The sequence below is a fragment of the Zootoca vivipara genome, chromosome Z1, assembly GCF_965207765.1.
Source record: "Zootoca vivipara chromosome Z1, rZooViv2.hap1.1, whole genome shotgun sequence".
In the NCBI taxonomy this organism is placed as follows: Eukaryota; Metazoa; Chordata; class Lepidosauria; order Squamata; family Lacertidae; genus Zootoca; species Zootoca vivipara.
Window position 1 is genome coordinate 36,928,524 of NC_142583.1, and position 13,308 is coordinate 36,941,831.

General features: G+C 42.0%; 1 protein-coding gene across 5 annotated transcripts in view; it reads left to right on the top strand.

Annotated features, from left to right (window-relative positions):
- Positions 1-13,308, top strand: part of LRBA (LPS responsive beige-like anchor protein) — a 358,996-nt gene that overhangs the window by 191,249 nt on the left and 154,439 nt on the right. For all 5 annotated transcript variants that reach the window (XM_035113955.3, XM_035113959.3, XM_035113958.3 and 2 more), the window contains exon 39: positions 10,864-11,010. In XM_035113955.3, the coding sequence (XP_034969846.1) occupies positions 10,864-11,010 (147 nt within the window). The remainder of the gene's footprint in view (positions 1-10,863; positions 11,011-13,308) is intronic.

The following is a 13,308-nucleotide window of genomic DNA, read 5'->3' on the forward strand; positions in this document are numbered from 1 at the left end:
ATGAGTATGGCATCTTATAGAGATAGGATCTGAACTACCATTCTAGTGACCTGCCTTTGAATCTAAGTTCCTGCATTTAGGATGTCACCAACATTCCTGGTGGACTAGTTCTTCTGTCCTAAGGTTTCTTTTTAATAATTAATTACAGAGCATTCTATTTCAATTATATACACTCCATTCCAAAATCCATTTATGTCAAAGCAACTGGATTCAAGCCAATTCATACCCATTTTGTTCAAGGGGGGAAAGCTTTGGTTTAATTCCAAGTATTTAAGCGGAACTGGGATCTGGATCAGGCTGATAGACTTTCCAGTGGGGAATGTTTTCCTTTGTTACACTGTCGAATGATTCTTTTTACTTACAAATTCTGCTTACATTAGTTTACCTTGTAAACTCCTTTACTTATAAATCCAGAATAAAAATAAGTAGAAACAATTCTATTATATATATATATATATACACACACACACAATATCTCACAGTTAGCGTAGTTCTTACTAAAACTGGTGTTCTGCATTGTGGCAGAATTCACACCATACAGATTAAATATTGAAACAAAATAAGGTGTATTTGTAATCCTGCTTCCATTTAAGTAGTGGGTTTTACAATGGATTTCAAATGGGAAAGGGACAGTTCCCATAGCTCCTACCCAAGAGGATGCAGTCTGTTAAAGTTTACAATTGGAAGAAGTGGAAAAGATTCAAAAACAATCAGAAACCATGACATAGTAATGCCTAGAGAGCAAAAATCAGCTCTGTTGCAGCCTCATTTATGTATTTCAGTGGCCATCTCTTCAAGGGATTGATTTGATTTGAAGGAGAGCCTCTGGTGCAGAGGTGGCAGAGTAAATACCTGAAGACTAATGTTCTCTGTTCAGACAATCAATATCAACCCCATGACTATACTCCAGGCTACCTTCTAGTTTAAAACATTAAAAAAAATTCTGACAATTTAATTGCCCTTCCCAAGCACACATTAAATTGCTTGGGAAAAAGGACTGTAGGATATTTTTCAAAGGCCAGGTTGCCGAGATGGGGGAGGACATCCAAAATGGTTATTTGTAAATGTCGGTCAGGAAAATCAACTGCTCAAACTTTATTTTTGCATTTTGTAACTCAATGAAACTAGTCTTTGGAAGAATCTGTTTTAAACTTGGTGTGCCTTGTAGAAATCAGCACCATTAACTGAAAAAAAAGAGAGAACTATAACATTCCACAATCTTAAACCTTTTGAAAACTCTTAACAGATCAGTTCTTGATAAAAAGGTATACAGTTCAGGTGGAAGAATAGGATTTTCTGTAATATTAAAAGGAATGAAATTGCAAGATTTGTTAACATTGAGCTACTCGGTGAAACCTGACAACAAAACTGCAGTAAATTGTTTGTATTGTCTACTCTGTTCCCTTCCCTTTAGCATTTAGGGTTCCTGTTTGTTTTCAGGGTGATATAAGTCTTGTTGCATGAAATATAAAAATAGCCTTGTGAATATCTCATTTCCTTGCTGATACATGTGTTCATGTGTGTATTGAGACAAAAGCTAATGGTTAGTGTTGTGAGGTACGTAAGCTGAACTGGAGCCTTGTTCCTCATGGGTTCTAAACAGTTTCATCATGTTCCATACATACTTACCTCAGGGGTGGGGAACCATATCAGATCTTCAGACCAATAAATATTTCCTCTACCCATCTCAGGCCGAGTTTAACAGATAGGTGGAGCTGCCCACCTTTGAATCACCTAATAGTGACATAGGTAGATTCATAAACAGAAGAACTCAAGGCTACAAGACTTTATTGTAGGCCCCAACTGTATTTACTAATAATAAACTCAACTCAGTTATCTGAATGCTGCAACTTATGTAGCCAAAATGGACCCACCTGTGCACAAGAGGGAGGCACCAGCAGGCTCAAAAGATGTGCAGAAGGACAAAGAAACCCCAATCACAGCTCAATAAGGATTGAGCAGTGGGCACAGAATTGTCAGGAGTGGGTGACAGGAGCAGGTCAGCAATAACTCACCCAGCTTCAGTGAAGTTAACTCTTTGTTCAATGAAACAAAACAGCACAGGCCTAGTGAGTACAGCAGTTATTCCCAGTAGATATTTCCCCACTGAGGCAGTTGCAAGGACTGAAGGCCCATGCCTTCCCACAGCTCCCTAAGTCTCCTCCTTCCCCAGGTCCTTCCCATGTAATCTGAGACTCTGACACCTTTGTTTCCTTTTGCTCCACCCTCTTCATACCTCTTCTGGTTCTGGGAGACCAGCAGGGAGGGGAACTGGTTGCAGGAGACCCCCCGGCTTCTTCTCTGCCTCTTGGCTCCCATCCTCTCCAGCCTCTGCTTCTACCACAGCCTCTTCCACTAAACCCTGTTACCTCATTTGCTTCTGACACCTTCTCCCAGTTTGCTCCCTCTTCTCCCTCTTGACCACTCATCATCATCCTACCTCCAGTCCCCTGTCTCTGAGACTTCCTTTCTTAAGGGTTCTCCAGCTGGTGCCTCCAATCGCTCCTCTGCATCTAGCCAGTCCATGACAAGAATGCTGACTATATTGGGGGAGAAACTCAGAGAACCCAGTTATCTGATATAGGCTGTGAGCCTTTGAAGCAGAACTCCAGCACTATTACATTATCTAAAGCATTTTCATTCCATTTTCCCTTCTACCTAGTTTTCAGGGTTTCCCTCACCCTTTTCAACACTCAGTCTTTGGGCATGAATATGTTAAGTCCTCATTGGACTACTTTGGGAGAGTTGTTGGTTGCCTTTTTTATTTTACAGTATTTTTTACTTTTTTTACTTCTGCAAACTTCAGGGTCACTCTGCATCTGCTGATACCATCATCTTTTGCATGGGTGACATTTTGGCTCTATAAAAATGCTTGTTCAAAGACTTGAGCTTGGTATTGGACAAGTAGGGGGCCCCACAACAAACTGTTTCAACATATTCCTGGCATGTGAGTGTTTCCTGTGCTTGAGAGTGCTGATAAAAATAAGAGTTGGCTCAAAGATGAAAACATTTAAAAACATTTAAAAATGCAACTCCTTTGCAAGTAGGCCGACGGATTGTGACCCTTTGCTATGCAATAAGTGCTTCATTGGGTCTGGAAGTAGGTAGGAATGAGCAGACTATTTCAGTAGCCTCACTTCTGATTTTGTATGAGCAACTCTTTCTTCCATCCCTAGGGGACATTTCAAAACAGCTTTACGGGGAAATCCCCACTTCTTCTGTAAACAATTGCTTTTTCTACATATCTATCTAGGTGTCTCTGATCTTCAACTCCAACCATTCTATTCTATTCTCCCCTTCCACTTGTTTGTCACTGTTTTTTCACTTGGCCATGCCACATTATTATGGTGCAAGGTTGTTTGTTCTCCCCCTTATATATTTTCCTTTACCTTTTTTGTTTGTGTATTTTGCAATCGTCAGGATTATAACACTGTCTGCTGGTACCTCATGTGTGTTGTACTTTGGGCTAAATAAACATGAGTGCTGGAAGACTCAAATTGGTATTGGTATATAAATGATGAAGACTGATGGAGAAAGAAAATAGGGATTGATAAGGAATAATCAGAACAGAAAATGAGTTGCAGAAAAGACGAACCTGTTGGTGGGTGAGGAAGGATTTTGCTGATGTAGTAGTTTTTGTGGAAGGTTTGAAGGAAGAGCAGGAAGAAGCATAATGAAAATAAGCACGTCTTATTTATTTCCCCCCCAGTATATATACTTTTCAGTATTTATATAATTTTCAAATGCTTTAGAAAGCTATTTAAACAAAACATATAATACAATAACTAAGACCAATTCTTATTTAAAAAAATCAAGAGGAAAAATTGAATTTACAGGCAACTTCTGATTTGTACAGGGGTTCTGTTCCAGGACATTGCATGCTTTCATGAAATCATGTGCAATTGAAACACCCCATTCTACCTCTGCCCTGCCCCACACTTTAATGACGTCTTTTATTATGTTTCCCGATATTGTTTGGTTCGGCACTGTGTGTGTGTGTGTGAAATCGCACACATATCGGTTTGCACCTAAAATGGAGGTTGCCTGTATTTCAAGTCAGCGATAAAAAGGAATATCATCCTAGCAGTGCTTGCTGTAAACTCTGATCTGCTGGTTGGATCTTATAGCAAGCCCATTTGAGGCAGGAATCAGCTACACTGCAGAGTTGCTTTTTGAGAAGTTTGTAGCCAGGGCTTGCTGCCACTGCTGATCAGGTGATGAGCACCAATAGCAAGCCTTGCTTGCCAAGAATGCACCTGTGTGTCCACCAGCCCCACATCACTTATGGCATCAGGTGTCAGGCAGGTCAATGTGGCTTGAAGAAATTGCCTTGTAGCCAAATCACATCCTATACTGGACCTAATTGTGACCTTCAAGTTGCTCACTCCCTGGTATAAAGTAAAAGAGGGGGAAACCCCTCTCTTATTATCACAAATGTTTTGTTAACTGTGAGAAATTTAAGCTTTCATCACAGCCTGGTTCTGGAACAAGCTTTGTTCAGCACCTCGGTATACAGGACTCCGTCCTGTCATTTCAAGTCTGCTTCCCATACAAGCACCAGATGTCAGTCATGTGCTCATCTTTCACTACTTTTCTATCTTAAATGCCAGAATTAATTTCCACAATTATGTCAGCAGGTGAAAGCACTGTCATTCAGAGGGTGTTTTGACCTATAAATTACTCAGTTCTCACTCAACTGTCTTGGGCTAACTTGCACACCAAAGCCTGTAAGTTCTGAATAATTCTACCTTGGAAATGCATTGGTACAATTGCTTCAGGTCTATGGTTTCCCTCAAATATCGATCAACTATTGCACATGGCGATCTAGTATAGGATACGCCAGCAAAACTTTCAGCCTGTCAGATAACCAGACAGGTTGTTGGCAAGCAATATTGTTGTGTAGTAGGGTGCTGGGTGCCATGTAAGACATGTAGCATGTTCCTATGCGTGTCATTGTAGTCTGAGGTCTTGATCACACTAAGGCTTGCATATTCAAGTCTGCAGAACTATAACCTGCCCCCCCCCTTATCCCCACAGAGAACTAACTAGGGACTTGGCTTGTTGCTATCTCAAATGGCAAAAATTATGGCTTGGATCCCAAGTATCTGCTTCGCTCACTTTGGACGATGGGTGTGGCTTGTATCTCTGTATCTGCTTCACACCATATCCCATAGCATTATAATAGGTTCTTCAGCTGCCGCAAGCAAGTTTGAGGGCTGCAGGTGGAGTCACCAAATTCCTGTTTCATACACATGAAATCCGCAAATTTCTGTTTCATACTCATGAAATCCGCACATGAAAACTGCATTGACCAAACTATAGGATCTAATCCAATGTAGTGTAAAACTTTATTTTGGGAGATTTCTATTCAGAATTACATAGAAGCTGTTTTGTTAAAGAATGCTTTTTATACTTGGCTTGGCTAGAATGGTTGCCTTGCTCCCATACTTCAGCATCCCTTCATGAGAGTGAGAATCATGCATGTATTTATAACAATGCATCTATAAACAGAGTGTGGGTGCAACAATAAAATATATCTGGGCAAATAATTATATAGTTGTGTTTAGACACGCATACTACTTGTTGTATATATAATATATTTATTATACTGGGGGCCCTGTTGCTAATTTTGTGGTGTGTGCCATCCATTTGCATGGCATAAATTTTAAACCCACATCTAGAATCAGAACTAAATTTTATGCACTCCACAGGCTTGTTTTCTTTTACATCTTAGATTTGTTTGAAGAACAGCTCCGTGCGCATGAACTATGTTTGAAATATACAATATTTCTTTAAAAGAATGCTTATGGTGGTACGATTGGTGCTTGGTGTTCAAAGAAAAAGTACAGTAGCAAAATATGCAACATGCTAGATGGGATGCCTACTAGTTCTTGCCATGAGTTGATACTTTTGCTTCACCCAGCTATAAATGAGAATTTTAGCAGTAACAGTGTGAATTCCAAAATACTTACACAGTCTGCTAGTGTTACTTACCCACAACAAGCCTATAGACGTGGGGAAAGTGTGAACCCTTGCATATGCATTTCCAGTGTATTTACATCCTATAATAGTATCCTAGTAAATTGACTACATAAGAGTATCCTCTGTTATATTATTGGGAAATTCTGGCAAAAGAAAGCTAGAGAAAATTATTAACACCTGTAGAAATTTTACCAGAAACATTCCTGTAATTGACCCATTTTGACTTTCAAACTGAATTTTAAGTAAATGAAATAGATACCAGTAATTTCAAATGAGAACATTAGTGTAATTAAGACAGAAAGATCACCAAAGTACAGAATAAAGTAAAACTCTCAAACATCTGCATGTAAGTGCTGATTTTAAAAGTGCATTGTGTACCAAGCTACAGACACATGTTGTCAGAATTTATAAACATGTTCATTATCTGTTTTGTTTTATTTTAGTTTATCCTAGTAGTCATCTTATTTTAATTAAAAATAAAATTCTTCTTCGGAAAGCTATTAGACCACTGAGAATTGAATGTTAGTGCATATGTTGTGTATTAGAATACTGTAGGTAATTTTACTGCTGCTAGCTTAAAATCCTCAAGGGGGAGTTAATTACAGGAAAACCTTTCTAAATATCAGCTGCATATTTTCCATGACAAGAGGTTTTTCAACTCTCATTGAATAATTCCAGAACCAGAGTTTTGTTTAGTTATATCTACTGGTACATTCGAACGAAGAAAAAGAGTGTGTTTTGTGTGTGTGTGTGTGTAAAATTCTCTTCCCCTTTGACCAGTACTGTAAACAAACATTTATGAATAAAATTTAAAGGCTATTTGTTTGTAGGAAAATGTGTGAGATGAAAAACGGCCTTTTATTGCAGATTAAACTTCTGTCTTTTAAAAACTGAATTCTTGGGTACCCAAATGGTTGGTTTGCCTATTGTGCTAATGTAAAGTTTTACTTGGAATTTATGTTCACATGTTTACAGAGACAATTAAGCTTTATGTATGGCCACTAGGGATTGCTTTCCTCTGTAAATGTTTGCAGATTAAAGGTTTTTTTAAAAATAAGCCCCTGGAACCTCAAGCCATGTATGGCAATAATCAGAAAGTAATGAGCAACGTGTTGAAACTGGCTAGCCAGGATGTGTTTGGCATGATTCCAAAAGGAGACATAGTCCAATATGTTGCTTTTAAGGCTACCCAAAATTATGCACAAGTTTGCAGCTCTTTTGAGTAATCTGAATACATTTCCTATGTTCTACAGCTGCAACATGGAGAGTAATAGTGAGATAAGTAGTGAATTGCTGCCTCCTATCTGTTTCTTCTTGTCAGTTTAAAATAAGAAGAAAATGCATTTAAACATAGAAAGATAGCATAGTTTGGAACAGAATAGGAGTGTGTGTGGCGTTCTCCTGAAACTCATGATGCATTTAGTCCAAATAAATAAACACACAGTGGGCTTATGCATTTTTAAAGAGTTGATATTGATAGTCATCATTGCATTTCTGCCATGTACCCTTGGTTAGAATGTGTTACATTAACGATATTCTGGTTTTGGTTGGAGAGACTGAGATTATGCTGGATTCTGTGTTGTTGGGATGAGAGAGTGCAAGCTTGCTGTAAATTCAGCCCAGTCTGTCAAGCGTTTGCACAGAAGTAAGACCCTGGTTCAGTTGGGCCTTCTTTCCTGGTAAGTGTGATCAGATTGCAGCCTTGTAGGTTCAGTCCGACGTAAATGGCACTGGATTGAACAGGGCTGGCTTCCAATTAATTAAGCGTCCATAGGATTGCAGCCTTGGTAACTTAAGCACTCTCCACTAGCTTGAGCCCCTGTAGTGTTTAAAAATTCACAGATCTCTTAACGCTGATAACCTTTCCGTTCACCTCCCGCATCCTTTGAAGGTACAAGCTTCTGTGTAAGTCTAGAGTGACTTCCTGTGCTGGAGGGGTGGCGTTGGCGCTCCCTCTATAGAGAAGGGAATTCTCTCTCTCTCTCTCTCTCTCTCTCTCTCTCTCTCTCTCTCTCTCTCTCTCTCTCTCTCTCTCTCTCTCTCTCTCTCTCTCTCTCTCTCTCTGTGTGTGTGTGTGTGTGTGTGTGTGTGTGTGTTGAAAAACTACCCTCCTCTTCCCCTCCTGCCAGAGCGCGCATAGCCAAATCTATTCGTCTGTACTCCAGGGAGTGCGTGTGCGTCTAGTGGACTCGTTCCTTTATTGGTGCGAGGGAAAGTCCCCGTCGATGCTGAAGCGCCTGGTAGCCTCTCTGTACATATCATTCACTTGCACTCTCTAAAAGGCTGGAATCCTCCTGCACGCGCTGCTTCTCCCGCAAGTGTCAATGAATTCAGCGGTGCTGAGTAAACAGGCAGAGGGCTCTGGCTCTCTCCATGTCGCCGTCTGAGCATTTCAAATCATGTGGCAGTCTGGCATTTATCGTTCTGCACAGGATTGTTGACGATCTCCCCCCCCCCCCAAAAAAAAAACACAAAACCGGTAGCGCATATTGGAGAGGGACCACTAGAGCCCCCGGCGCCTGTTAAAAATAAAATAAATAAAAGAGCTCAGCGTCTACAGCCCGGAGCTGATTTCGTAAAATTATCGACGGATATATATATAGAGTGAGATACAAACAGCTACTCTGATTTTTTGTTGTGCAGACATGTTCTGGTTAAAAAAAGGGGAGGGGAAGAACTACAAATCCCCCTTCCTTATTTGAAAAAGTTGGCCTAACTCTGTGCAACACAGAGACACAAAAGGTACGGCCGAGGGAGTTGCTCGAAGTAGCTTTTATCGGACGAAGTTTCCGTAGAAAATGCGCGCTAGACAAAAGAAGAAAAAAGTCTGTTCAGCTTTTGGGTAGAATTATATGGAATTTGGAAAGGCTGGCTCAGTTCTACCATGGTGTGGGTCTTTTCTCCCGCTTGTCCTTCGCTCCCCCCCCCTCCCCAAGAGAAACATTCAGGGCAAACAGTGCCGCCCTGCTGAAAGATTGGCTTGCTGCTTCTCGCCTTGATGCAGGTGCACCTTTTCTAGGCTTCAAAGAGGACAGGCTTAGTGTGGATCTGCTGGATCCTGCTCGCTGTCGAAGCGCGAAGCGAGCGACGGAAGGTCCTAGGACGACGTCCTAACACGATCGCCTTCCCTCGGAGTAGAGCTGACAGACGTAATCTGGTTCCCCAGCCTTGAGCCACGTAGCTCTCCTACCTTTTCAAGCGTAGGAGCAAACGCCCAGGGGCCGAGGTCCATTCGCCCCCTTAATAAAACATTTGAGGGAGCCTCCCTCCCAAAAGGTTGATGGTCTGTTCAAATGCTGTGCATGCGCCGCGTCTTGTGATCAGTTATAAGGGCTGAGGCTTACTGCCCCTCCCCATTTTTTATTCAAGTTGGCACCCCTGTTCCCAAGTTTATTGCGCAGAAAAGAACTTTCCAAGATTCCCTAAAGGAAGCTTCGCCAACCGTGCACGTTCCCCCCAAAGCTGCCCTATGCGATTTCCCCTTGAGAAAGCGGCCCCTGCGCCGCCCTCTCATACTGACTCCGAAGGCAGACCTGTGTGCAGTGGGGTTACTCCCGGGTAAATAAGGCACAGGATCGCCCCCTGTGTCGCAGGCATGTTGTAGCCCCCGCGCGTCCGAAGGGGCTTCCCTCGGGCAAGTGCGCCAAGGACGCTACTCGCCTGCCCTTTGTAGCAGCCCATCCACGGCTGGTGGCAGCGGGTGTTTGTGGCTCGGGGCCGCCTGGGGAGTCCGGTCTCGCTGGGCCTGCATTTTGCCCGTGGCTGCCCAGCCAGAGAGCAGCGAGGGACGTCCCTTGAGGAGGTGGCCGGCCAGCTAGCCTAGAGGGCGCGGCGCGGCGGGGGCTGCAGTGTGGCCGGGCCCCCATCGGACAAAGCCATCACGTCCTCGGGCTTCGAGGGCAGCAAGGCGAAGGGAGCTTTTTCCAGGCACAGGAGCTGGCAGCCGGCGGAGTCCACAGCTCCTTGACCGGCCCGAGAAGCGCCCGAGGCAGCTGTGGGAATCTTTATTAAGTCCTCAGACGGGAGAACCAGTGTGAGTTTGGAGTGATGTGGAAGGCGTTGCTGTGCCTGGGCTCCACCGAGGTCTGAATTGGCTCCCCCTGAATAAAGAATAATCCTAGCCATAGAGCAGTTAAACCAAACTGGTTGGGGCAACAACAACAAAAATCGACCCCCCCCCCCACCGCACCAAGTCCTTCCTTCCTTCCTGAGTTAATCAGAGGTGCTGGATTTACGCCAAAAGTCTTGCTTTGCTGGTTTATGGATCGCTTCCCCTCCTCCCCACATAAGAAAGCTTGATCACATTTTACAACTTGGGGTCATGCATCTCTCCCCCCCCCCCCGGAAGAGAAGGTCCACTGACTCCGACGGGGCTTGCTGCCAAGTATAGACTTGCAGTCTTGGTTTCTTGAGACGCACCCAACTAGTTCGCCCCCTTTTCCTAAAATCCCCCATTTTGATTTCATTTATAGAGGTATAAATTTGCTATCAGGGTGAGTTGTGATTCATTATTATTATTATTATTATTATTATTATTATTATTATTATTATTAGGAATATTTGTTGTTGCAGTAAAAAAATTAAAAATACTGGAAGGGGGATGCTTGTTTCAAATATCAAGTAAGTAGGGCTAAAAGCTCCCAGTCCTGGCTGTGTTAATCGGTTTACAAGTAGTTCTGCCGGCTCACTCGCTTCCCAACCAGCGTGGGTTAGAGGCGGCTGGCTGGCGGATTTATTCCCAGCTGAGCCCCTCTTTGCTTGAGTCTCCGGCATGTGTGCAATAAGCAAGGTTATTCCTCGCCCCCTCCCTCCCCGACCTTCTTTCCCCGTAACTGTTGCCTCTCCGAGTTGATGGACAGCCGCGTTTCTCTTTCATTTCAGCTCCAGATGAAGATGTACTTGTTAAAGGAAAGCAGTCCATCAAGAGTCAGGCTTTAGGAAATCAGAACTCTGAGAGCGAAATTCTCCTGGAAGGCGACGATGATACCTTGTCATCCATCGAAGAGAAGGAACTGGAGAACTTAACTGGTAACTTCAGCTGTCTATTACCTGCTCCTTTCGACTTGGTCCCCCCCCTCCTTACTCCTTTAACTCCTCCTTGGCAACATCTTCTCTGCAAGGTGGGGAAGACATGGGACGGGTGGCTCTTTCCCATAACTGTATTAATGAAGATAAATTTCTGAATAGGGGAAATGACCTTTATATCACCACTTAAATTATTAATTTTAGAGATGAGAGAATATGAGAGATTTTAGAGATGAGAGACCAGATCCTGTACAAAAGTAGATTATGCTAGCTTCCCCCCTCCCATCTCATTGGCATTAGTGTTATACGGCACATTGGAACAAGAAGGCAATCTGAACAAGTAAATCATAAAGGGTATTTATATATTTGTTCAAAAGCAAAACACCTCTCTGCATCAAAGGCAATCATTCTGTAACTGGAGTTGTGTTCTTTTAAGCTAATTGTTCTGCCAGCCTCCTTTGTGTAATAGTCTAAACCTTCATTTACTTTTTTTTTTAACTGAGAAACAGGTTATTCTTACCATAATAGATTGGCTTGGTTGCAAACTGAACGAAACAACGTTTTTCTGCTTTAGAATTTTATAGCCAAGCCCCCTATTCACTGGACTGGGATTGCAATCTGGGAATGAATAGTGTAGAATTTTGGGTCTAAGTATATATCACTTGGTCCGCTCCCAAAAGAAGAATATCCCTCTCTTTTAAATTCTGTTTTGCTGGAAGAAGTGGAAATGGGGGCGTATTCATTTTTATTCATGCGCAAAAATCTAAAAATCTCTATTTCAGTTCATTACCTATGGCATCATCTGTTTGGTGCCTTATAATAAAAACTAAACATGAAAATATAGTCTACTGTCAAAGCACTTCACCAATCAGTAAAACAGCAACATAATAATAGAGAGGCTCTCAATGAACCTGTTCTTCAACAGACCCTGCAAGAGCATCCAATCCATGTCCACCTCTTATCCACCCCCTTCTACATTTGTTGCTTCTGCTAATACATTCATACTGTAATAGAGGTGAAAGGGGAGTTTAATTATATAATCTTGACAATGGCAATAGGATTAAGAAGTAATCCTTGCTAATAAAGTAGTGTGGGTTACGAATGAAGTTGAAATTGTCAGGGGTTTTCAGCGGGACCTGAGCTGCCCTGGCTTCTGCAGCTGTCTGCTTGCCCTGTAATTGAATGTCTGAAAGTGATTGAAAAAATGTTATTTCTTCCCTGGATTACATGCTAATGTACAGAGGGCAAAGGGAGACAGCAAAAGAACACATAGCTGCTTATTTCATCCATTTGTGGGGATGAGCTTTGGGAAATCATGGAGGTAGTGCAGCTATTGGATGCCCATCTGCAAACACAATGTATTTGTACGCTGGGAATAGAGGGCAAAGCTGCTCTGATCTCAGCAGAGCATCTCCTCTATTGTGCTACTGGCACACATTGAGATTGATGCAAGATTAAAGACCATCACACCTCCTAACAATTGACAGAAATGACAATTCATCTGAATTTTTTTGGCAGTTATTCACCCATTGATTACCTAAGCGTGTGCACCTCATTTATACACACTTTATTAATGCAAAAGGGAATGTGTCACATATGCAGTTTACAGTATTTTTAAACAAAGGCCTACAGCTGACAAATATGCCCTTCCCTGGTCTCTGTGTTCCCTGCTTTTTAATGAGTTGGATGACAAATATAACCCACTTTTCTGCTTTATATAATGGCCTGCATATTGTTAGATATTGTTTGAGTAGTACACTGATCTGTCTCTGTGATAAACCCTGTGGAGATGTGATTATTCCAATAAAAATTCATTCAGTTGGAAACCAACGCTCCAGCTGTTTATTCCCACAGTCCCTAAGCTGCACTAACACTGTGTGTGGATTCCTTGAAAAATATTTAAAAGGCAGGCTGAAGCCACTTCTCAAATGCTGTATGTCTCAGTCTCTAGCAATGGGTAGCATTTAACTTCTGAACAATAGATCCCTGCCATGCATGAAAATAAAAACCCATGTGCAGAACTCATAAGCAACTTTCTAAATAGGCTAATCATCAGGAAATCTGGGTCGAATTGGTTTGCCACTTTCCCCAAATTACATACACACATATGTGAAACTAATATTTCCCATCCAACCTTTTTATGCATTTGCATTATTGTTTAGAACATGAGGTATTCGGTTCTGAAACATTTATAAATTTCTGGAAGAAGAAAGCTTGATGATCTAATAGCCACCTAGATGGCATACATAATTGTTTGCATTGTTTGCAGCTGTAGTTGTTCAAATGTCTGGCAGTCCCAAG